Source organism: Nannospalax galili, unplaced genomic scaffold (assembly GCF_000622305.1).
Source record: "Nannospalax galili isolate Female #2095 unplaced genomic scaffold, S.galili_v1.0 scaffold734, whole genome shotgun sequence".
NCBI classification, from domain to species: domain Eukaryota; kingdom Metazoa; phylum Chordata; class Mammalia; order Rodentia; family Spalacidae; genus Nannospalax; species Nannospalax galili.
In genome coordinates this window covers 2727435-2754476 of record NW_008337073.1, presented here as the reverse complement: position 1 = coordinate 2754476, position 27042 = coordinate 2727435, and the positions used below count along the sequence as shown (strand labels likewise).

The 27042-nt window shown below is 40.4% G+C and overlaps 1 protein-coding gene across 1 annotated transcript in view; it reads left to right on the top strand.

Annotated features, from left to right (window-relative positions):
• Cfap54 (cilia and flagella associated protein 54) overlaps window positions 1-27042 on the top strand; it is a 372605-nt gene that overhangs the window by 155353 nt on the left and 190210 nt on the right. Inside the window, exons 40-46 of the mRNA XM_029563104.1 lie at window positions 9100-9252; window positions 10603-10797; window positions 12646-12733; window positions 13478-13687; window positions 16889-16955; window positions 19045-19227; window positions 23610-23696. Coding sequence (XP_029418964.1) covers window positions 9100-9252; window positions 10603-10797; window positions 12646-12733; window positions 13478-13687; window positions 16889-16955; window positions 19045-19227; window positions 23610-23696 — 983 coding nt within the window. The remainder of the gene's footprint in view (window positions 1-9099; window positions 9253-10602; window positions 10798-12645; window positions 12734-13477; window positions 13688-16888; window positions 16956-19044; window positions 19228-23609; window positions 23697-27042) is intronic.

Here is a 27042-nt window from a genome sequence, read left to right as displayed (position 1 = left end):
GTAGTGAATTACCTTAAAAGCCTGGGGAAGGGGAAAGGAAAGAAAGGAGAGGAGGGGAGGGGAGGAGAGGGAAAAAGGAAGGAGAGGAGAGAGAGAGAGAGAGAGAGAGAGAGAGAGAGAGAGAGAGGAGAAGGAAGAGGAGGAAGAAGAGGAGGAGCTCCAGGAGCACTCAGTAAGAAAGGAAAATCTCAGGGGACAGGGAGCCTTCCTTTATATCTTTTTACAGTCAGGGGGGATGGAACCCAGGTCCTTGTGCATGCTAGGCAAGTGTTCTACCATTGAGTTACCTTCTTTGTTGTGTGTGTTTTGTATGTGCCTTGTTTCACTGGAAGAAAAGAAATATATTTCTTTTCAAAAATATTTTATTTATTATTTTTGTTTTATGTGTATGAGTGTATTGCCTGAATGTAAGTGCACCCATGACGTGAAATATCTACAGAGGTTAGAAGAGAGCATTGGATTCCCATGGAACTGGACTTAGGATGGATGTTACTGCCATTTGGGTCCTGGGAATATAACCTGCGTCCTCTGCAAGAGCAGCCAGTGCTCCTAACCACTGAGCCATCTCTCCAGCCCTAGAAGTATATTTCTGTATTAAATGAAAAGAGTCAGTAGATGGAGAAGTTAGCAGCAGATGAGAAAGATTTTTAATAGATCAAGGACCTTGAGGAGAAAAAAGCAAGGACGAGGCTAAGACAGGATGGTGAGGGCACTCCTGGCAAAGGAGAAAGAAAGGGTGAGAAAATAGGCTTGACGAAGGAAGCTTTGTAAGACTGGAGTTGAAGGTATTCCCACTGAGTATGGGAGGTTTTCTTAGTGGAGCAGGGGATGAGAGCACAGCCTGGGCTGCTAAGGTAGAAGGTCTCAGGAGGAATGCAAAAGAGTGGACAGGACCAAAGAGGGGACTAAGAGAGAAGGTGAGGTGCTCGCAGAGCACTGCAGAGGGATGAGAAGATGCTGTTAATGACTATGACTTTACTGGCTTACTGCCAGTGATAAGATCGTCCCTCAGACTCTGTACACATGGGAGGATCATCTTCTTGTGGTCAGTCATGTTTGACTAGTTTCCATCAAAGAGCAAGAGTCATTCTAGGTGTCTTCTTGATTTTGTTCATAAAACTTCAGGGGGTGTCCTCCTGTTTTAGGATCCTTATTCAAATATAATTACTGTTATGCCCTCCATTCAAAAAAGAACAGTTACAATCATGAGAAAGTGTGTCAAACATGGTTGTTATAAAAATAATTAGTATCCACAGGATAAGAACAATATACCTTGGAAAATCATAGCCCTGTGTACCCAGAGATGCATATTGGTGATAGATGTGATGTGTCTGGAAAGCACTGTGATTGCCTCTTATTAAAGCTACATTTGGGGGCCTGGAGAGATGGCTCAGTGATTAAGAGTGCCAATTGCTCTTGCAGAGGACCTGGGTTTGATTCCCAGCACACACATGGTAGCTAACTACTGTCCGTAACTCCAGTTCCAGGGGATCTGATGCCTTCTTCTGTCTTCTGTGGGCATTGCATGAAACAGGTGCACTTACACACATGCAGACAGTACACTCGTACACATAAAATAAAAATAATCAATAAAATATTTGAAACTACATTTGGGCAGGTAGTTTGGGGATGAGAGACAGGGGAAGGTAGACGCAATCAGTGTGCAGTTACCCTTTGATTTTCAAGTGCGGTAGAAATATACCCAGTTTGAACTGTGATTAGAATAGGAATATTTAAGGAGATAAAATTTTGAAAATATTATATGGAAGTAGTAATATTGAAGAGTAACTATATTAAGATTCTTTAATTTTCATAGTCTTAGGAGGTATACATTATTGTGTTCATATTATAGACTTACTAGAAAGTGGAGGGAGTTTGCTTCAAGCCCTGGCCTGACTCCTTGCTACATCCACAAGTGCTCTACTGAGCTACCAAGTCTGTTTTCCATTAAGTTACAATCTTCTCTAAATTTATAGCACTCAAGAAACAATTCAGTATTTTTCCAGTGGTCATATAACACAGGTACTTTATTCTGATTTGTGGTGGTGGTACAGCAAGATTTACATTGAACTATTAAAACTTGGCTTCCAACTTCAAGCTCTTTTGAGACCCAGGAATCCCTGTAACTAGAAACATCTTTTGGTCTATGCTTTTGAGTTTAAGATGCTGAATGTTTCTTAGTGTCCCGAACTCAGATCAGGATGTAAGTATGTTGAGTCTTTGGCATGTCTCCATGAGGCATTTGTAATTCTTTTTTAAGACATTCTTTGATAAGATCTGGTTTCCATACCAGATCACTGCTTTAGAACCTCAGACTTTCTTCTGGTATAACAGCATTTGGTGGCAATGCTTTTAATTCTTCACAGTAAATATTGTGATACTCCAGAGTCTAGGAACTTTTGGTGTTCTCATTATTTAACAGCATCCTATTTTCCTTTAAACTACTTAATAATGCGTATGTAATTTGGTATAGTCTCAGTAGGGTTTGAAGGAGCGAGAATACCTCATTTTACAGATTATTCTTGTATGGATGAGTAGCTTTCCTGCTCATTAAGCTCCGTTGAGGAGATAGCCCTAGATACGCCTTTTATTGAAACTGTTTTTACATTCTTTCCAGAAGCTCTGTCTTGAGTTTTGACCTTATTAGATATTTAAGTTCTCTGATAGTGTTCTTCAGGCCTCAGGCGTGTTGGGATTTTCAGCCTTTTGGCAGGCATATTTTATTAATGTCTCTGGGTATTTGGATGAATATGATCAGAAAGCAGCCCCAGACTTCAACCTCCGCCCCCCAACAGGTTTCCTCCTTGGTAGAGCTATCTCTCAGGAGTCATTGGCTTTTCATTTCTACAAGAATGAAGTGAAAGGTATACCAGGCCACTCCCTCCCATCCTCTTCCTCCTTCTTTTGAAGTTCTTTCTGGAATTATCCATAGAAACCCTCTTGAGATGGAGCTGTGGGGGTGTAGAGAGCTCACCATGTTTCCTCACTTGCTTTGATCAGTTATGTCATGGAGATGACCACATCACCACCACAGAACCCTAAATAGACTATGGGGGAGGAAGTGTGCAGGGACTTTCAAAAGAAAAACAAAGTGAAACACAGCTCAGGAAAAATACAAAGAGGAGTTAGTTATCGGTAAATATCTGATAGAAACAAAAGGGGTAGCAGGATGATCTCGTTCAGACTCTTTAACTTATAATTTTCAGTTTTTATTCTAGAATGTAAGCTTTCTGAGAGCAAGGTCTATGTTTTGTTCAGTTGTACGTCCTCAGTATTTGGCATAATGCCCAATACACATGAGTACTCGGCATACACAGTCATAGGCTGCTTAGTGACAGGGATACATTCTGAGAAGTGCATCACATCACTGGATAGTTTCATTGCTGTGCCAACATCAGATGAAGACGGAGAACATCAGTGGATGATGATGCATTGTGGGAATAGCGTTGTTAACCAATGCCATTATGTGATACAAGCCTGTATTTTAAAGATCTATGGCTAGCAATCATGATGTGAGTCTCCATATATTGAATGTTTACTCCATAGAAGGCTTTTTGGGAGACTCACTTAAATCTGCTTAAGGAGGCTGGAAAGGTGGCACAGCAGTTAAGAGCACTGGCTGTTCTTGTAGGAGACCTTGGTTCAAATCCCAGAACCCACATGGCAGCTAACCAGCTAACAACCATCCATAACTCCAGTTCCAGGGGATCCAATACCATCTTTTGTCCTCCATGGTCACTGCACAAAATAGGTGCACTTACACACATGAAGGCGTAACACTCATACACATCAAATAAAAATAAAACTTAAAAAATTAAACAGCTTAAAAAGAAAAATATTAAACAGCTTAAAACAGTAACCCTTTGAGGTAAATGTATAGTCTAAATTTTATTTATTTATTTATTTATTTATTTGTTTATTTATTTATTTATTTTTGGTCTTTTGGAGACAGGGTCTACCTATAACCCTAGCTGTCCTGGAACTCACTTTGTAGACCAGGCTGGCCTCTCACAGCTCTGCCTCCCTCTGCCTCCTGGGTGCTGGGATTAAAGGTGTGTGTTACCATGCCTGGCATTATAGTTTAATTTTAATGGATATTTAAAACGAAGCCTGGAGAGAGTAACTGTATCTCATATTATTAAAATGCGGGGGACTTTCAGCCTTCATCCCTTCACTTGGCTTATTGTCATGGGCCAAATGTTTCTGGTTCCTCAAAATTCATCTGTTGAGGGGGCTGGAGAGATGGCTCAGAGGTTAAGAATACTGGTTGTTCTTGCAGAAGACCTGGGTTCGAATCCCAGAACCCACCAGTCCCAGGGCATCCTACAGCCTTTTCTGACCTCTGTGGGCATTGCAGGACATGGGTGTACTTAACTACATGCTGGCAATACATGAATACACATAAAATAAAAATAATAAATAAAATATTTTAAAAAATTCATCTGTTAAATTTCTAGCCCCCCGTAAGTCTGACATGAGCCTTCGTGAGTGGGGATTGGAACCCACTGGAGAGCTCTTTGGGCCTCTTTTTGTGATGTGAAAGGGATACCTTTAGATAGCTATCAGCAGGCAGAAGGGAGAGCCCTCACCAGAACCTGAGCACATTTGTGCCTTGACCTAACACTTCCAGCCCACAGATCTGTGAGAAATAAGCTTTTTGTATATAAGTCATGCAGTCTACAGTAATTTGTTACAGTAGCCTGAACTGACTACAGTATTTGCTTATCTCCTTTCTCTCATCTTACTCTCCAAGCAAAATTCCTAGTTTGTGAATTCTTACAAGCAAAAGAAAAAACAAAACAAAACAAAAAATCCAGGAACATCAATCGATGCAGGGTGTTGTACATAAGGGAAGGAACTTGAGGAATACCGGGTGTGCTTTGTCTGGGATGATAGAAGAGGGAGACTCAAGGAGGATCAATTGAGATTAGCCTGTAAGGAATTGTTAGTAAAATGTATCCAAACCATCTATCTTTGAAGACCTGTAGCCATTCCTTTGCTAACATTTTTGGGCACATACCTTGTAGTAAGTTGTAGGTACTATGAATATGGTAGCAAACAAAATGGATAAAACCTTTTTCTTCATGGAACTTTCATGCTCATGGAGACAGCCAATAAGCAAGATGCAGCGTCAGAAGATGATGAGGGATTTGGGGATAGGTTGGGAAGAGTGCTGCTTCAGTTTTAAGTAGAGTGGAAGGCCTCACTGAGAGTTAACAGTTAGTGTCCTCAGGGAGCTGAGAATCAAGACAAAGGAGATCTGAGGGAGAAATGTTCTAGACCAAATTGAGCCACTTGTGCCAAGACTGTGGACTGGAAGCATGCCTGACGTACAAGGGAGTGAAGGAGAGACCAGTATAAGGCGAGGGAGGACAGCTGGGGATCTGGTTTCCATGGGTCCTAATAGGTTATTCTCAGGACTTTGGTGTTTGCTGTAAGTAACAGGGGGAGCAGGAAAAGATTTTTGGATGAGAAGTGATACGTCATAACTTGCATTTGAAAAAGAATCTTCTGGAAGCTGTGTTGAGAGCACACAGTGGGAGTGGCCAAGGTAGAAAGAAGAGATGAATTAGGAGGATAATTGACTTAATTCCAAAGGAGGAACAGGGTCCTAGAACACAGTGCAGGTGGAACTGGTGAGAGATAGTGGGACTCTAGGTTAATCTTCTGAAGGGATATCCAATAGGACTTGTTATGGATTTGATTTGAGGTGTGAAGGGAGAAAAAGAGGGCTCTAGATTTTGGAATGAACATCTGGAAAGATGGAATAGTTTTAGTGTGTGTGTGTGTGTGTGTGTGTGTGTGTGTGTGTGTATGTGTGTGTGTGTGTGTGTGTTTTTAGATTAGGAGATCAGCTGAGGACAGATTAGGATTGGGCTGTCCTTTGCACTCAACAACCATGTAGATCCTTGGATAAATGAATGTGGGTTTCAGGATGTCTGGGGTCAGATATATAAATTTGGGAGCTACCAGCATGTGAGTATTTAGAATATGAGACGAGAGATGATCATTAAGGGGGGTGAATATAAATTAAGGGAAGAAAGGCAGTCTAAAGGCTGAATCCTGGGGTCCCAAGGTTAGAAGTTGGGTTGAGAAAACCATGAACCATGAGCGAGTGTTCACTGAGGCTGGAGAAGGGCCTTTCCTCAGAGGGGGAACCCAGATCTAAGTGCTTTAAAAATGGGAAACAGTGAGTGCAGATGTTTTTGAGGAGTTTTGGTATAAAGTAGAGCAGAGAAATAGGATGACAGCCTGAAGGGAAGCTGGAGTTGAAGAGCTCTTTTTCTTTTTCTTTTTTAAAGATGGTAGAAACAACAAAATGTACTGTTGAGAATGAGTCTGCAGAGGGGAAATGGATGATTCGGAGAAGGAGGTAGATGGCTGGAGCCAGGGTCCTGAGAGCCCTGAGGGGCAGATGGATGCAGGTGTGGGGCCTGGATGGAGATTTTATAAATCTCCTGGATTACTTTGATTCTTTATTTTCTGTAGTGTGAGAAACAAGTCACTTGCCCTGAAAGGATGGAGGAGGAGGTGACTCCCTGCTGTTTTCTCACCCCAGAGGCCATCCAGTGTTTCTGGTGTTTTCCTGTGGCTCCTTGGTTCCATCCTACCCACCTAAGTCAAGTGAAGACACACAATGCTTGTCTTATAGGAAACATCCCTCAGCCACTGGCCTCTCTGCCTCTGTAAAGATAACTGTTGCCCAATTTTTCTAAAATATCCATCTCTCTGTGAGAGTTCTGCTGAAAGCCCTTCTTTAGTTATCCATTAAAGAAAACACAAGTTGCTTCCTTAGTGAAGGCATCAGGACTGGGGCAGACCCCTTTGTTCAACAGGATAGGCCAAGACTGCTCAGCATGTCTCCAACTTCTGACCCTTCCTTCTGCTTGTCTGTCCCACTGTTGGCACAAGCTGGCTCTGGGTCCTCAGGAATGCCCCCTTGATTGGCTTGTACCTGATTAAGATGCTGACCTGCCATGCCCCCTCTATGCCTATTTTCTTCATTTGTAAAATGAGGGTAATAATGGTCTTTGACTCTTATGGTTTTTTTTAGGATTGACTTAGTCACTGTAAATGATTAGACTATGGGCTAGGCAGATTATTGGTTATTGAAGTGTTTCCCTTGGAAGTACAATGACCTGAGTTTGATCCCTAGAATCCAAGTAATAGCAACAACAACAACAGCAACCAGGTGTACTGGTACATGCTTGTAGTAGAAATGGGCAGATCCCTGGGGTTTGGCTTGCTGGCAGCCAGCACAACTTACTTGGTAAGCTCTGGGTCAGTGATTGTCTCTAAAGACAAAGTGGACAGGGCCTGAGGAAGGATACCTGAAGTTCTTTGGCCTCCACATGCATATATACACATATGCACACACACGAGTGTGGACACACATATGTGCACACTTAGACTATTCCTGACAGAATCTGAGTCCTCAATAAGCTTTGACTGTTTGCATTCATACACTAACCATCTAAAATTGCCCACCTCTTCTGTCCTAGTTCAAACTTGTCCTATTGTCTAAGTCAGAGTTAGCTTAACTTTCGCTCTCTTTCTCTCTTTTTCTCTCTCTTTCTCTCTCTCTCTTTATTTATTTATTTATTTATTTATTTATTTTCTTTTTTGAGACAGGGTCTCCCTGTAGCCCCAGCTGTTCTGGAACTCACTATGTAAACCAGGCTGGCATTGAACTCACAGAGATCTACCTGCCTCTGCCTCCTGAGTGCTGGGACTAAAGGAGTGTACTACCACTCCCGGCTTTCTCTCTCTGTTTTGAAAAAAAGATATTTTTATTTTAGGCAAAAGGGTATTGGATTCCCTTGGAACTGGAATTACAGATGGTTGTTAGCTGCCATGTGAATGCTGGGAACTGAACCCAGGTTCTCTGCAAGAGCCACTGGTGCTTTTAAACACTTAGCCATCTCTCCAACCTCTTGTCTTCTCTTTTACAAAATCTTTCTCGTTTACCCTTTTCTGCCCCTGTTAAGTTTTGTCTTCTATATGTCCCTCTTTAAACCCTGTAACCAGATACTCCCTGCAAATGTGACTTTAATTCTTCTGTGTTGGAAAGTCCCATTTCATCAGCTAGACTGGGAACTTTGTAAAGACAAACCTCTTAGTGTTTGGTTACCCAGTAAGTTGCTACTTTATCCAGACCTTGGAGTTTTACAGGGGCATTCTATTTGTTAGGCTTATTAAGAAAGTAAATCTTGGGGCTGGAGAGATCGCTCAGTGGTTAAGAACACTGGTTGTTCTTGCAGAAGACCTGGGTTCGAATCCCAACACCCACGTGGCAGCTAACAGCTGTCTGTAACTCCAGTCCCAGGGCATCCTACAGCTTTGTCTGACCTCTGCGGGCATTGCAAAACATGGGTGCACTACATGATACACATAAAATAAAAATAATAAATAAAATTAAAAATACTAAATAAAAAAAGAAAGTGAATCCTTTTGTTATTCAGTATGGAATTTTGCAAGTCCACTGTCCCCTGGGCCTACCTCCTATCTCTGTGCAGCCCACCTACAGCCTAATTCAATTTCCTGAATCTCCCTTACTGCCCAGAGACCTAGGAGCAACCCTCCCACCAGCTCCCCTGTCTGGCACTTTTCAGGGTATCTGACTAACTGCAAACCCACATGTGGCCTTGCTACTTCTCCTTGGCACCCTCCTTCTTAGAAACCTGCCTTTTCCCTCCCCTCTGAGAACAGCTGGCTGTCTCCCAGATTCTTTGTTTCCTCTTTTTGTCTCTTTCCCAAGACACCTTTGCTTTGAAGAGGTTAGTGGAAAAGGGTAGATTATTTCATTTTTTATGAAAAAGTAGGAGGCTTCATAAGGAAAACTGGCAAGATCTAGAGTTATTTGCATTTCATAAGCATCAAAAAAATTTTAAGTTTTCTTTAAAAAAAAAAGAACTTTGAAATACACCAAAAAAAAAAAAAAATTGATCCAAGTGTCGAAATACCTGCTATAGATCTGGGGGCTTTGAATTCTACAGCTTCAGGTCAGGACCAAGAAATTCTCTGAATTAGAACCATATTTGTGACTTGTTGGCTTCGTGTAGTATTTCATCCTTAATGTTTCCCTCTCTTTCTTCTCAGAATATAAACGAGCCAAACAGCTTGTGTGTGTGCCTGTGGATGTGACGGACACGTTGAGATGCTTTAGAGAGACCCTGGCAAAATCAAAATACCATAGCAGATCAATCCAACACAGTAGAAAGCTGCTTTCATTATTTCTTGCACAGACACAAGGTAAGTATTTTTCCTGTGTCCCTTGGTCTGTGTTTATCTGAGGGTCCATCCCACAGAAGGACGGTGTTCTGGCTTTAAGTTCTTCTTCCCCACTGACATGCCCAGGCCTGGTGGCCTTTCCCTGGATTCCTCTTGTCTGGCAGATTTCATCATCTCTCTCTTACACTTTATTCCAACAGGGACATTTTCTTACCTGCTCTCATACTTTCTACTAAACTAGAAAACTCCCTTGAATACAGCAGATGCGAAAGAAAATACTTCTATTAATCTTTGATTCTGTACATTGATGTCCTTAGGGCTTTATTTGCAGGTGTACAGCTGCGATCATGCTTTCTGATGGGTTGAATCATGCCAAAAAGGACCTTTTTACCAAACACAAGTTTATTGGTTTCAAAGAAATAAATGTATTTAAAAATAAGCATCAACAAATTTATTTTAAAGGAATCGAGGAGGGAAATAAGAGAGGACAAAGGATCATGGCATACATACAGCATGAAAGAACAGAGGCTTTGAACGGGGAAGAAGGGGGGCAGCCACAGGGAAGGCAGTTAGAGGGGTGAATAAGAAAAGTGTATGCAGGGACTGGAGAAGTGGCTCCACAGTTAAGAACACTGGCTGTTCTTCCAGAGGACTCAGGTTCAAATCCCAGTACCCACATGGTGACTAGCAACCATCTGTAACTCCAGTTCCAGGAGAATCTGATGTCCTCTTCTGACCTCTGTGGGCGTTGCACAACATGGGTGCACTTACATACATGTAGGCAAAACACTCATACACATAAAATAAAAATAAGAAATAAAATATTAAAGAAAGAAAAGCATATGTGGGCTGGGGAGATGGTTCGATTGGTGAAGTGCTTGTTATGTAAGTATGAGGGCCTGAGTTCTAGCTCCAGAACTCATGTAAAAAAAGTTTGCTAGTATTATCCCAGAGTTGAGGAGGCATAGACAAGTGGATTATTGCTGCTCATTGGCCAACCAGCTCATCCTAACTGACAAGTAGCAGGCCAACATGAGACCATGCCTCAAAAAACAAGGTAGACAGTACCTGAGGAATGACATCTGAGATTGTTCTCTGACCTTTACATGCATGAGCACATGTGTGCATGTGTATCTGCACACATATAAACGTGCATGCTTGTATGTACATGAACATGTATATGCATATACAAATACATAAAGAACCAAGCATAAGAATATACATGCATGAAAATGACATCCTCTAGCTGTAGAGGAGCCCAGCTGTATCATAACCTTTCTTCTCCCTTGCACTTTCCTCTACCTTTTCCCTCCCACCCACTTTCCCTCTTTTTCTGTTTAACACTTTCTCATTTTGTGCCCATAACTTTAGGTGACAGAGGAGGAGTCAGCACCTCAAGATCCACTCCAGGGAAAGTGGAGTTTTGCCTAGGAACGGAAGAGATGCACATGTCAACACCCCCTGACCTTTCTCAGGAACACTTCAGAGTTTTTAGTTCAGTGGAGAAAAGCAAACTTCCCTACTCACAACTAGGGCTGGTAATTTCTTCTTATCATCAAACTATCGGTGAGGCCACTATGTATTGTCACTATGACCTTCAGTGTTAATGTGGGATTGCATCTGGTCCCAAAATGTTACTTTTAAAAGTAGAATATGGGCGGGTGAGATGGCTCAGCTGGTAAAAGTACTTGCCACACAAGCCTGGCAGCCTTAGTTTGATCCTTAGGACCCATTAAAAGGTGGAAGGAGAGAACAGACTCCACAAAGTTGTCTTTGAACTGACATGGATGCTATGACAAGAGCATACCTACAATCATGCACACACACACACACACACCACCACCACCACCACCACCATCACCACCACCACCACCACCAAATAACTAAAATGAAATTTTAAAATAAGATGAAAGATACTTCTAGATTCCTGCCATTACTACCCTGACTGTAACCATTGTGAGACTGTAGGCATCCCTCCGCCCAGTTCTTTTTAACAAGAACTGTGAGTCCTTTAGGAGAACAGTGACAGCAGCAAGTACTTTTGTTGTTCCAGGTGACATCACTTTCTTCTTCTCTTAGATGTGAATTTTCTACAAAATACAATATCCTTCACCCATATTGTATGCTAATTATCCCTTTTGGCAACAGACATCATATAAGTCTTCCTTTAGTTCCTAAAATAAAATCTGCATTTAGTATGTTCTTTGTGTATATGTGATTGCCAAAAACTCATTTTGGAGCTGTAAATATAAAGAAAAGATAAATAACAAGGTCACTCTATAAATATAGACTCTTTGGGTTTCTATGTAAATTATCAGGCATTAGTAGGTGTAAATAGTCAGATGCTTCCATCCTGTATGAGAAATCTGCATGAATATGACAGCTACAGATGTGTACTGATGCAGGTATGTTGTATGGGCAAATTAAGCACTACCAGCACTGTTAAGTTTGGTGACATGATTTTCAAAAATAGTAAATAACTCAGATGAGGTTAAATGCTACAGTAGCCATATTTCTGGAAAATTTAGGGAAGGTACAAATTAGGCAAAACACCATTTTTTTCACATGTAAAATAAAGGTATTTATTGGACTCTGATCATTGTGAGTGGAGTTTTTTACTTTCTCCTTCATCATGGTGCAAGTTTCTGTGCACTGAAGGACACCCAACATTCCTGGTTTTTACCTGAAATATACCAGGAGATACTGGGCTGTGACAGCTGAGGAAACTTGCCTTAGATCTCTCAAGTGCCTCTAGGAGCTACTGCTGTCCTCATTAGAAACCAGCGTCCTGTCCTGTTTCTAGGTTTAATTCCGGCTAGAGAAACATTAACGCATGCTTTTATTAGGAAACTGAAAATATGCACATGAAAAATACATTTTCTTCTACATTTAGGTAAAGGGAAAAAAAGATCTGATATGCTGGGATCTTGTTAGATCTCTGTTAAGAACAAACTTTGGATCTTTCTGTCTGCTACAGTATAATCTTCACTTCTCTCCATGTGGTAATCAGGGGCCTCTAGAATCTAGGCAGTATAACCCTGTTGAGGCTTTCAGTCTACCCTCTTTAGAATACTAAATCCAGCCATACCTGTCACTCTGATATATGTAGCCTCTCACCCTTTAATGTCTCTTTACCCACCTCTGCCTGCTTGACTTCATCCCACTTTCTTCACGGAGCCTCCGTGTTTTGTGGGTGTTAGACTCAATCTCCTAGTCCTCAGTGTTCAAATAGAACATCGTTTGCTCTCTCTGGGTGTATGTACTGTGTGACATTTGAAAGCACTATCAACTTGAAGTTTTCCTTCTTGCTATCTACACAGTTAAGAAATAACACAGTTGAAAATATTCTTGCAAATATAAAGGAAATATTTTCTTAGAACTGACATTTGTTCTTTTACTTGATTAAAAATACAGATATTCTCCAAGCCAGCAATCAAAGAAGTCTTAAAGTTCAGGCACTGCACTCTCTTGGAAGTCTGCTCATCTTCACGAAAAAGAAAAGGTAGAGTTTTATGAGTTAATAGAACAAGGTTGGACTTTTGTTTGTAAAACATCCTTGAATCACTTTACTGTAATGAACTCACAAATAAAAACATCACACAGCTAGATTATAGTAGCTGCTCAAACATGTGCCCAGACCCAAACGATGCATCTCAGCGAGTCTCTCTACAATTAGAATGACCATGGAGCTTCCGCTTGGGGCTTTGCATTTTTGCTAGCAGTCACATTTTTATGGACTTTTCCACCACAAAGAAAGGAAAAATTACGACAGAGTTGAGACCAGAAAAGCAATTAGCTTGCTATCCTCTTTGATGGCGCATCTGTCCTTTTGCCTGAATTTTCCCTTCCTCATTGCCTAATATTTCCCTTTCTTGATCTCCTTTCTAAACATACCCACACTTACAGCTGGTTATACAAGAAAATGTAAACATTGTCAGTTGGGGTCTGCACATGAAGGAGAACATGAGCTGGTTTTCTTTCTGAGTTTGGATGACTTCAATACTATCATTATTTTTTAAATAGTTAAGAAAACTAATTTTTCCCATACATGTTAGTTCTACAATATTACATTCCTTTATTCTATTCATCAAGTGACATAAAACAGGCTGTTATAAGCAATGAAGGCTGTGGAGTTACTTCTAAGACATGAACTGCATGCTTCCTCAGTGGACTTCTTGTCCTTCTGGAGGCTTAATGTGATTACAGGCCTCAGAAAACCTCCTTCTTGGTACTCTCTTCATTTTAGGGCTGCTTTTAAGTGTTGGAGTCAAGCTCTTGATGATATATTCGGAAAACAAGATGTGCTACACACCTGGAGAGAATTTGGCATGTCCCTCCCCAGTGCCACCAACAGCTTTTCACCTCCTGGTTTCAAAGACTACAGCGAAGAATTTCTGTCAAAACTTGGCATTTGGGGATGTTTGCAAGGTGCAGTGATCTCAGCAAAGATAGCACAGTGAGTAGGAGGAAGGAGCAAGTCACAGTCCAGCTATGGTGTGTGTGTGGCCCAACTGTGCCACATTGAGTGCCTTGCCTCAGGCACACGGGGTTCCTGGGCAGTGGTGGCCATACCATACAGGGTGAATACAGGTACCTTTTTTATTACATATATCATTTTTTCCTGTGATACTTCTCTCCCCCAAGATATGCCATGTGGCCTCACTGGTGTACCCCAAGTGCCTGGCATGGAGTGGGTATTCAGTAACAATTTGTTGAATGAAGAGTAAAGAAATGGTTGGTAAGGGGGCAAGAATATAGCAGCCTGACTGGTTCATGTTTAGGCCTAGCTCAAGAGTATCCTAGTAACCCGGTGTCCTCAGTGTGTCACTCACCCTTTCAGAGCCTCAGCCTCTGTGTCTTCACCTGTAAACTGTGGTGGTGAAACTTTCATGACATATTCTACTAGACTGCTTGGCTTACATAACAAAATAGCATAGAGTGAAGGCCTTAACAACAGACGTGTCATATTAGTGTTAGAAGATGGCCATCTGAGATGAAGGCGTTGGCTGTTGCCTTTCAGTAGATGGTCACTTTTTCCTGTGTCCTCCCATGGCCTTCCTTATGGATCTGCCTTTTTATCTCTTTTATGATTTATAAGGATACCAATCATTAGATTAGGGCCCATCCTTAATCCTTTCTATAACTTTAATTTGAGCACCCCTTGAAAGACCCTATCTCCAGGTGCACTTACATTCTGAGGTTACTGGGGGTTATAACCCCAGCAAACTAATTCTGAGGGCATCCCACGTAGCCCACAACATAATAGCATTTGTTTTTGCTGTGCAACACATTGCTATGAACATTTTCATAAAATGAAGCACATTTTTAGTGCTTTGTGATGCTGAGAATCAAATCCCTGGCTTCTTTCATGCTAAGCAAGCACTCAACCACAGAGCTACAGCCTTAACTCCTGCACATATTTACTATCTTACAGTTAGGATGTTCAAAAGTCCTAATGCCAAGGTGTTGGCAGGGATGCCTCCTCTGTGCCTTCTCTGGCAGCTCTAGGGAGAATCTGTTCTCTGGTCTTTTCCAGCTTTAGGTTCCTCCTGTATCTGTGGCTTACAGCCCCATCATTAATCTTTAAGATCAGCAGCCTGTTACCTTCCTCTCTTCCTGTTCTCTCTCCCTCTCTCTCTGTCCCTCTGTCTCTGTCTCTCTCTCTGTCTTTCTCTCTCTTTCTCTCTCTCTAGCTCTTACTCTCGCTGGCCTTTTCCTCCACCATCGCATTTCCTTCTGCACTTCTTATCCTCTTGCCCTTTTGTAAGTACCATTGTGATTACTTTGGCCCCATCAAGATAAATGAAGATAAGTACCCTATCTCAAGGGCCTTAGTATAATTGCATCTTCATAGTCTTTTCTGCACATGTAAGGGTCCTGTAGAGTATAGATGTCTTTCAGAGCTGTATTCAGCCTTCCACACATACATGTGAATCTTTATCACCATGTTTTCTGCATGTTAACACTTACAAAACACCTTTCATAATAATTATAGGAAGTTTCCAAAGTACAGAGAGGTAGCCTTTCCGCTCCAGTTACTTCCTTAATTCACCTATATGGTGTTGAGCAGAACTCTATATCATATTTTGAGCTTAATGCAAGTTACCAGTAAAACTTCTTTTAGTTTTCATAAAATTAGTATTTTTTTGGAAATAGAAGAAGGAATAAATTGCTTTAAAAGTAGTGGATGTGAGCTGGATATGGTGGCACACGCCTTTAGTCCCAGCACTTGGGAGGCAGAAGCAGGTGGATCTCTGTGAGTTTGAGGCCAGCCTGGTCTACATAGTAAGTTCCAGGACAGCTGGGGTTACAGGGAGATCCTGTCTCAAAAAGACCAAAAAAAAAAAAAAAAAAAAAACTGCATGTGAAAGATGTGTCAGTTTTGACCTTTTGTATTCTTGGAAATACATGTGAACACAACATACACACCTTTGTACATACAATAAATTTATGACTTGGGAGAGCTTGGAGTGAGGGGTAGAAAAGCCAGAGAGGAAGATTCACCCTCTGGGAAGGAACAGTGACAGAATGCCTTTCTGGGGCCACCTCAGCTCCACACCTCTGAAGTTATCACCTAGTGATTCCAACCAAGAAAGCCATCTCTTGGTTCCAGTTTGACTGCCACGTGAGGTGTGAGTCCACAGAGACTTGAAGCTGTTCTCAGACACTCAGAGTAGAGGAAACTCTTCAGTAGGAAGCCCCACCTTATATACCCACACAGAGATAAACTCAGTTGGACGACGTTATTAATGCAGCCAGGCGAGTTGCCTGGTTTGATATAAGTAACATTTAAGAGAGGATAATTTGACTTATAGCTGCAGAAGTAGGTTTCAGGACACATAGAAAGAAAATTCAGACTCTTCTAAGAGATAGAAAAGGAGACAGTTGTAATAGAGAGAGACATGATTCTGAGTTTTGTTGGAGATGCTCAATGTGAGCAGCTAGGCAATGAACAGCTGCAGGCTTTGGAGGTGTTGTTCACCCACATGTCTCTAAACCTTGATCTCTCGTTCCTTCTTTTGCCAAATTTTGCCCTTCTAGGGATTTAGCTAGTGGAATTAATAAGATAAGTGCTCAAAAATATGATGCAAACATTTATATATTTATAACAAGACATATTAGCCTTGGGATGAAACCCAAGTGAAAGATATTTTTATATTCATACAATAAAATATTATAGTTCTTTGAAATAATGATTGAGTTTATCAAATCCGTGAATAAAAATTTTACTTGTATAGTATATATTATATAATTTTTTGTTGTTATTTTTGAGACAGGTCGCCCTGGAGCCGGCTGGTCTCAATCTCACAGAGATATGCCTGCCTCTGCCTCCCAAGTGTTGGGACTAAAGACTGCACCACTACACTTGGCTATATTGTATAATTGTAGTCTTAGTATGTATATGTTTATGTTTCCCTGTGTACAACTGTAAAGAGAAAAAGAATCCAGAAGAAAACTGACCGAAATGTTATCAGAAACCATGTTTAATTGGTAAGATTTGAGGGTAGGTTTTTATTTTCTTCTTTATTTTTTATGAAGTTTTCTTGTATGCATATTTTTCTCATATCTTCTGGGTTCTAAACATATCCGTAAATACATTTATATCAAAATGTTTTGGAATATGGTCTACTAACCAGTTTTTCTTGTACTTATTTAGATTTATTAAGACCCTGAATGTCAAGAAAAGAACCAACTGCTGCGTTTTGTCTGCCTTGCTCTTTCAGGTGATGTTTTGCATATTTTTTTTCTGGAGTGGCACCACTATTCATTCAATCAGTAAAAAAGGTGCAGTGATGTGGCCTGAGCCTAAAACTCAATAGGTAGATGAGCACCTTGAGCCACAGTGAAATGCACAAGCCCCTTTCCTGTGTTGGTTGAACCTGCTGGCACCTTCTTTCCTCTTCCACACTCAACAGAGTTTTACACATAGGGAAACTAAGTCTTCTATGCCTAGTAGGATTATATTATTAGCCATCCCTGTGAAACCAGCCACTTGACTCTAACAGTTGCCAGGGGGACCTTTTCGGTAAATAAAGTTGTGCTCAGCTACATGAAAACATATCATAAAATGAAGGCAAGAAATAAACTGAAGGTTTATTTGAATTTCTCAGGATTTGGGTATAAGTTCACTGAAACAGAAAGGAGCTTTTGTCTGAAACAGGGAAGTCAGGATGTAGCCTGGCCTTTGCATTCTGCTGAAGTTCTGTTTGCTATGATGGATGGACTGATGCCCTTGCTCTGTGTATCATAGTTGAAAGATAGTTTCTGAAATCCAGGTTGATAAGTTCTTTGGGAAACGCTTTCTCAAATTTAAGGCCAGATGTTGCCATTGTCCTACACTGAAATACTGCTTGAAAGGGAAGAGAAATGGAGGCAAGCAGTTAAAGGAGAGGCGGTCCAAATCTGACTCCTTATGCTGCACTTTTAGCATCTTTAGTTTCTGATATTCTTTGTTCTAGACTGTTTATGTTCTAGAAAATATGTGATTAAAAATGCTCCACTTTTTGTTTAATGTGAACATTAAATATGACTACACTGATAATGTTGCCCCTAAAATAAAAATTAGCTGATGAGATTTATTTTAGAAGCTTGTTAGTTTTTAAAATGACTTTTCTTTTTCTTTTTAAAAAATATTTTATTATTTTTATTTTATGTGTATGAGTGTATTTTCTGCATGTAAGTGCACCTGTGCCGTGCAATGCCCTCAGAGGTCAGAAGAGGGCATCGAATTCCCTGGAACTGGAGTTAGGATGGTTGATAGCTGCCATGTGGGTGCTGGGAGTCAAACCCAGGTCTTCTGCAAAAGAAGCCAGTGATTCTAATCACTGAGCCATCTCTCCAGCCCCTAAAATGATTTTTCAAAGCAAGTTTGTGATATAAACAGCTGCATTAATCTTTTAGAGTAGGATGTTTTATAGAGTTAATGAATAATCTGATTGAAGTCTTCCTTGATATATTATAAATAATTTTGTAACATGTTTGACATCAGCAAATGTGTAAACATTAAGATTAGTTAAAAAAAAAAAAACAGTTCTAGGCTAGAGATGGCTCAGCAGGTAAGAGCACTGGCTGCTCTTGCAGAGGACCTGGTTTCGATTCCCAGGACTCATATGGTGACTAACAACCATTTGTAACTCCAGCTCCAGGGAATCCGACATCCTCTTCTGGCCTCCATGGGCATAGCACGGGTGCAGTTCCAAATATAAAATTTGGTTTTATAAATTCACCTTCTTTACCTATCAGTGTGGTAGAATGCTAGTGATATAAATTATCTAAGAGATTTAGAATCTCCCCTGTCTCATTTAGACTTCAAGTTGCCATTCCCCCTACCTGTAATTTGGTACATTCAAATAGCATAGTGTTTTGAGTTAAATAGACATGACTTAGAATCTTTTTTTCTCTGATCATTTACTGTGTAACCTCAGATAAGTTAATTGTTTAAGCTTTAATTATATCATTTGTGAAATAATATTCCTTTGTTCTAAGAGTGGGTTAGATGAGAATTAAGGGAACTAATGTTTATAAAGAATTTATCAACAGTGCCCAACACAGGCCTCACCAATGATAATGTAATGATAATTTCTTTGGAAATAATAAGTATACTATTACCATGGAATTTGCAAAGCCCTTCTGGAGAGATAAAAGCAATTGGAACCTCTAAGGATGATAATATTAATAAGTGCTATTTACTGCAGAGCACAGTATGCTGAGCATGTTCTAAGCATCTCAGGAAGTGACACACCTACCTTTTCTTGTTTGTTTCTTGCTGCAAATGCAACTTGTAGCTCTTTATTTCACCATTTTCATTTTCAGAGTTTGCTTCGCACTACACTTCCGAATCCCAAAGCTGAGCATAGCTATGCTCAGTATGAAATCACTCAGCTTCTCCCAGGCATTGAGCTCTTCTCAGATAAGTACAGAGCTGACATCTGTACTGTCATCGCAAGCTTATATTACATCATCCGAGAACTGCATTATGCTAAACACAATCTAATAGTAAGTAATTTCTCTCACTTTTTTGTTGTCTATATGATGGTTTTTATTATCTCATATATTAAATATACATCATAATGGGACTCCTATTCACCCCATTACTGCCTCTTGTCCCCTCCTACTACCATTGATCTTCTTTCCAGCTAGTCCCCCTTCTAATTTCATATATATAATATATACACATATATATATGAATATCAATCTCTATCTATCTATATATGATCTAATGAGTTTCATTAGGATTTCTTACAGAAACGTTGATGAGAGGTTATTTATAGGAGGATGGGCACCTTACCAGTGGCTATGCCACTGAAGAAAATGTCTCTCCCTCCCCAGTGATCATTAGATCATGAGGGAGATGGTGGAACTTCCCCTCTAGCTGCCTATAAATCCTCAGGAAAGGTCTGGGGCCTCATGATTCTCTCTCCCCTTGATGACAGGATATTGCTGGGTCCAGTCTTGTGCAGGTGAGCGTAGCTGCTGTGAGTTCAAGAGTGCCGTGACTATAGCATACTCAGAAGACAGCACTCAGAACGCTGTTGCCCTGCCTCTGGTGCTGACATTCTTTGTGTCCTCTTTTCCATGATGTCTTCTGAGCTTTGGAGGGGATGACATAGCTGTTCCATTTATAGCTGAGCACTCAGCTGTCACTTATACTCAGCACTTGGACCAGTTATGAGTCTCTGCAGTTACCTCTGCCCATTGCAAAAAGGAGCTTCTCTGACTAAAGCCAACAGCAGCACTAATTGATGGGGATAAATATAATGATTTAGAAGGCATTTGAAAGGACATCCCATGTCCATTTATCAAAACAACAGCAGGATCTTCCTCCCCACTAGTGTCTATGGCCTCCGTTTGCCATGAGCTTCTGACTAGGTTGACATTGCCAGACACCAATTCCCTCCCATACAGTAGGCTTCAGTTCCAACCAGAAAGAGGCTGGTTGCTCCCACAACAGACTTGCCACTATTGCATCACTGGGCACATCCTGTCTGGCAGGTGAATATGAAAAATAGAGGGTGCAAAGAAGAGCATGTCTGTTGATGACAATTCTCCCCAGCAGCTTGCACAGCACCTTTCATCACTATAAGGTCTAGCCAGCAGGGAGGAAGCTTCCGATTCATGTCCAACTTGATTTTTCTGTGTGCTACAACCACAGCATGTACAATCTTCAGGTGAGTATCACTGCTGCTAGTTCTGGTGGACAGTCAACAGCAGTGATATTCACCTGAATTGTGGAGAGACTTCCCTGACCAACAGCTCATAGGGAGGTGGCTCACCCCTGGCATTAGGATTTTCATTTAATAGCCTATGGCTTCTGGGAGCAGTTTTATCTACCCACACAGGCTACCTCCACTCAAATTCTTTTAATTTTTTAATAACCTTGCCATATTTTATACGTTCTTAGTTTTGGTTGACCTTCCTCCTCACCTTTACCATCTTTCTGTCCTCCCTTCCTGCTTAAACCTTTCCACTTCTTCTCGCCCAACTTTAAGGCCTCTTAATTCACTATGATATTTTTCCTAACTTATCTTATACTTTTCAAGTTTTGCTAATGTGCTGTTGGTTAGTTCTGATTTAAGTCTTAAATTGTATATATTTAGGATTCTTAACTATACTTCTAAAAATATAGCAATCCATAGTATTTCCTTGACATTTTAGTTTGTATTATATTTTTGGATGCCAAAGCAATGTCTATTTGATTTTGTCCTCTTTTGGAATCTTTTTCGTATTTTACTCTTCTTTTCCTTAAGACACTGGTGAAACCAACTAAAACACATCGCCGATGTCAAACATAGGAATCCAGGGCACTATGATTCACAGACAATACCTAGTTCTTGTTACTATCCCAACTTGAGATCCGTTTGTCTTTGTGTTCTGTCTTTGCTCTGTCAACGATGTGTCAAAGAGAACAACAGATTCTATGTAGTAAAAGACTGGCATTTCTTAATGTTCTAGGAACCTAAAAGTCCATATACAGCTATTTTTTCTCTTTTGGGGAAATCATAGTATGTGTCATAAATCTGAAGTTGACTACATGTCCAAATTAATTAATATGCTCTAACCACTGGCTATTACATATTTTTCCGTCCTGATTTCTTTTCTTCCTTTATGCATGCCTTTTGTCTGTTCTTTTAAATTTCTATTTTTCCTCCTCCATTTGCTTTTGGTACCAATTCTTCCTCCTTTCTTGTTTCTTTTACATTCTTTCCTGACTTTCATATCTATTCTTTTTCTCATGTACTGTTTTCTATTCTCTTGGCACACTTATTCTTCTAAATTCAACTTTCTATATTAAAAATATTTATTGCCTTTGATATGAGTTGTTAAATTATAAAACTGTGTGAAAGTGAAGAGGTTGATAAATGCTTTGAACACTGGACAGATTTGGTAAGAAATCGTTTATTAGAAAAATAATCAAATGCTGCTCTGCTCCCTGTTAACTGGATTCATTTCTGGACTGAGGGCTCGCTTCTGTCCCGTGGGTAACCCTTAGCTGCTTCCTCATATTCATATATAATGCATATCACTGTATTGGAAAAGAAATGAGACTCTTTCCCTCTAAAGCTTCAGAAATTGAGAATGTTTTTCTCTGAATAATTGAGCAATTGGCAACAATACAATTGTATGTTTTTATTTCTCATTAAAGAAAAGAAACTAAATCTCAAAGGTAATTGCTCTCAATGTTTTGTATTGCATTAATTGCAGAAAAATGTTTTGTGCTGTTTGTAGTGCATAATTGCAGAAAAGTGTATTACATTCAAAGTCATTTAAAACTAGTTCTAATAGTTTAAAAAAGTGGTTGCTGGTAGCAGCTTCCAACAGACTTACCATTAGAGGTTCCCTAACCAGGTAGAAGAAGTGAGCAATTTCTGATTTGTATTGCGTTAACCTTTAGAAGAAACCCCTTGGCTAATGAAACTCCATCAAATACAAAATTGGCTCTGGGACTCAGACCTATGAAACCATGGGGAGTCATTTGTTGAATAATAGGACCCTTGAGCCAGGTCTGGTGGCTCAGGCCTATAATCCCAGGTATTCAGGAGGCTGAGATAGGAGGATCATAAGCCTGCCTTGGCTACATAATAACTTAAACACCAGCCTGGTCAACTTAGTGAAACCCTGTCTCAAAATGAACAGTAAGAAATAAAGATGACTGGAGATATAGTTTAGGGGTAGGGTTCTTGCCTAGCATGAGCAAGGCCCTAGGTTCAGTCCTTAGTACTGGATTGAGTAAAGTGACAATGGGGATCTCGACCTTCAGCCTGGCAGGTGCAACTGTAGGAATGGAGCTTCCAGTTTGAGTTGAGATCAGGGACTGTTCCAATGTCTATACAAAACTCTTCCTGCTTGGATGGCTAGTGGCTCAGTCAAATGAAACACTGATATTCAATAAGTCTTCACATATATCCATGAGATTTCAAGGACAATTGATCTATGGGTTCCATTCTAGAAAAATAAAAATATGATATTTTTGGACTTTAATCAATAGAATATATACAGTATAAAGGTTAGGACTTGCCATATTTTTTTGTTCTCATTCAACATGATACCTAATGTATAAGAGGCATATTATGTTTTGGCCAGTAGAAAGATCCTAATTGAAGATACATTGTAACTGATACCTATATGAACAAGTTTAGAACTAGTTAAGGACATGAATGTAATTTCCTTTGCCTTAAAATTTGCATTTATTTGAAATCTCATATACTGAAATGTTTCCCATAGGCCTCACACATGTATGTTGTCATTACTTTTTAAAGGAAGATAATTAATAGAACTTTAATTTTTCTGTCATTAGAAATGTACAACCTGGGTTGGGGAGAACAGATAGCATGTGCTTGGAACTCTAAGTCTCTAATAACATCTTAATGGTCTGATAAAATTATTAAGCGTATGCTAACGTGATAGTTAACCTTGATTATCAAAACTTGATGGGATTTAGAATCACCATGGAAACAAGCCTCTGGCATTATCTGTTAGAGAATTTCTAGATTAGGTTAATTGAAGTAAGGACATCCACCCTAAATGTGGGTGGTGCCATTCCCCAGGGGTCTGACTGGAGATGCAATGTGGATCAGCTTCTTCAGGTTCCTGCTGCCATGCCTTCCCCACCATAATAGACTGCACCCCTCAAACTGTGAACTACAGTAAGTCCTTCCTTCCTAAGTTACTTTTGCTAAATATTTTATCACAGTAATGGGAAAAGTAACTAATATAACTAGGCAGATCATTTTATTTATACCAGAGAGTTTTTTTCTGCTAATATGGAAATATAGAACTTTGTATAGTACACCTTACATTTACTATTTGACAAAATTTGATTACTAGGCTGTTAACTTGGCAAGATGTATTTTAAAACAAAGAATATTTTCTCTTGGTAGGTTCTGCCTCTCCTTGCATTGTACCAGTATTTTGTTTCTGTAATTTGCCAAGACCTAGTCAGAAATTTAGAAGCAAGAATCCTTAAGGTATGGTACAAACTTTGAATTCATTTAACATTCTTTAACTTTTAAGGAAACAGTTTTGCATTAATCTGATTCTAAAACTCTTAAAAACAAGCTGGTAAGAATGTGAGAGATTCTAGATAGGCTGACTAGAACTTAGTAGATGAATTTGCACTGAAGGATGTCTGGGGACACTAACTTGACACAGTAGGCCTTAGGACAAATGACAGAATGTTTGAATTCCAGTAGGGGAGCTAGGGGAGAGTGTCAGTGGGGAAGGGTGTATAAAGATGATTAAGATTGATTGACATGTTGTGATGGCTAATCATGGGTGTCAACTTGACTGGATCTGGGATTAACTGAAACGGGAGAGATCTTCTTAATTGGATCATCTGAAGCTGGAAGACACACCCTAAATGTGGGTGTTACCTTCTGATGGCAGCTGGTATAAAAGGCCAAGGCAGAGGAGAACACTTTGCTTTTTGCTGCTTGCCTTCTTTCTCGCTGGTGAGTTCGTCTTGCTGCTCTAGACTGAAGACTAGCCAATCTTTTGGAATTCATCAGACCTCCAGCTCCAGATTGGGACTACTGAGACACCCAGCCTTGTGGACTGAGCGGCTATGGATTCTCAGCCTCTCCAGTGTGGTGCAGCCATTGTTGGATTACTCATACTCTATCTTATTAGCTAAGCTGATAAATCCCTACACACACACAGACACACAGACACACAGACACACACACACATATTTGCATATTCTTTTTTATTTTTTTTGGAGAACCCTAATATAGATATTCTATATGAAATGCACAAAAATTCAATAAAATATAAGAAATAATAATTGACAAATATTTGCTGGTTTAATTCTAAAGCAAGATTTTGCATCAGTAAGATTTGGGGTCAGCTGGCAAAGCCACTTGCCGTCAAGCCTGACAACTCACATTCAATCCTGGGACCCCACATGATAGAGTGAGGGAACAGACTCCCAAAAGTTGTCTTCTGACCTCCACAACCCCAAAATAAATTGATTTAAAAGAAAAAAAGATTTGTTGAACATTTCTCATTTAAAAGCATCATGTTAGTAACCTGTGGTCCTTGGTTCTAAGGAGGTGCAAACTGAAAAGGCATATCACAGATTGGTGGCATGTGCACCCGTGATTTGATCTCTTGCAAGTGAGTGTGATAAAGACTGTTTCCAGAAGTTTGAACAGGGGACAAGTGACTTCTGGTCTTTAGTTTTCACTAAGCAAAGAAGAATTTAGGTTAGAAAAGAATACAACTAGATGAATGGGAGGGAAAACAAGGAAACATTCTTGGAAAGATACAGAGGTGAGGCAGGATTGACTCAAGGTGCAGAAGTGCTGTGATGTTACTGGAGTGGAAGTTCCGAGTGGGATGGTTGTAGAATATGAGATCCAGACAGACACTCTGGGTAGCTGTGTCCTCTGGGATGGACATCATCATTGCTGTCTTAAGTTAAAGCAGGAGACCCTCATGAACAGTCTAGTGACCTCATTGGGAGAGGGCAGAGATTCTTGAGACTCACCTGCTCACAAGGCTCTTCCCCTCCTGGGTATAATATAGTAGGTAATAGACTGGTTGGGTTGGGATGCAGTAGCATGGTAGAGTAGCTGTTTCTGAGTCGTCCATATTGCAGGTGACTTCTTCTGTGTACAGCTGCCTGTGAGTTACCTAGGGGACATCCTGGTGGCATAGCTGCCCTTAAGCCACCCATGTTCCTATAATCTTCTTATAATAAAACTCATTGATTTATGGAGCTAGACTCAGACAGAAGCCTTTCTTTGGTCTTTTAGCACTGTCTATGTGAGGGGCAAGTAGGTTTGCTTTTTTCACATCTTCCCAAGAAAAACCATATGACGGGGCAGAAAACCAGGTGGCCAACTGCAACTCCAGACTCCAGAGCTGTAATGTGGAGATTGCACAGGAGGGAAATGAGGAGGTAGAATTGGAGTCAGAGTTGGATAGCCTGCGTATCCAACTGTCACTGAGGGGCAAGAAGCATGGAGGATGCAGTGACCGTTAGGAGTTTATCAGGTGGGGATCCACAGGGGCACCAAAAGACATAATTTGATACAAAAATTTTGGGAAAGTGACTGTTCTTTTTATTGGTTTGTATCTCAGTCTGTTTTATGTTGCATCAACAGAATACCAAAGATTGGGTAATTTACAAAGAAAAGCTTCTCATAGTTCTAGAAGCTAGGAGGTTGATGATCGAAGGTCACATCTAGTGAAGGTTTCTTACTGTGTCACAATGTGGCATAGGGATCACATGGTGGGAGACCAGGAGATGCATGTTCCTTTCTTCTGTTCTCCTTATAAAGACACTAATCTCACCTTAGGGGCCCTACCCTCACTGTGTCATCTAATCCTAATTGCCTCCCAAGGACCTCACCTCCAAATACCATCAACCTGTGAACTTAGGGATTGAATTTTTAACAGTTAGACTTCAGAAGGGCACATCAAGCCAGGGCGGTTTTTGTCTGAGAGTAGCTTCGAAGTGGGTGAATAACTGTGTTCTTTGTTCTGGAGATTTGGCTGGCAGGGGGGTGTTCATTTTAGAATCATGGCCACTGTCAGATCTGGTGTCTACTAACAGTTCTGGGAGCAGTGCTAAATAGATGTGATATTTTATTGGCACAGCAGGATTAAAAACTTGGATTATGGTCTCCACAGAGGTAATGTAAAAAGGCAATGGATAGATCACATAGAAGAAATGACAGCCTGTATGAGCAGAGAGTGCCTGACCTTTCCGTAGTAAACTGGGGTCAGTGAGTGGAAGAGAAAAATCAGTCAGGAAACAGCCAACAATGATGCTCTCTAACAAACTAGGCAGCAATAGATCATGCGGTTAAATTTCTATGGTGCACTAGTGTCTTTCAGGGAGAGTTGTAAGACCTCTTTATGATCGGCTGCTCTGCTTCTCTGTAGACCTGCCAACCTCTTCAAAGATTTATTACTCTCAACATTTCAAACATTCCCAGGAAGGGTACTAATGTTCTGGAAGGTGTGTGAAGGGATGATTGGCAGCTGGTTCTTATTGTTATCTGTGTTGTATTCACGACACAGCCTTTACAGTTAGATTTTGCCAGGTTCAGTGGTCTGACCACACAAGGGTCTGGAGGAATATTTCCTTACAGGGGCAAATGAAAATAATGGGATCCAGAAGAGTCCATCTATCTCCTGAAGTGCCTATTTCAGTATTGGATGGCACCGAGGAGGATAGAGATCATCATTTCAAGCAAGGACTGCAGCGTACAGCTCAGCGACAAGCGACTTTCTCTTGCCCACTAAAAATGCTCTCCTGGCTTTCAATGTTTTATTTTCGTGTTATTTTTACAACTAGTTTCCCCT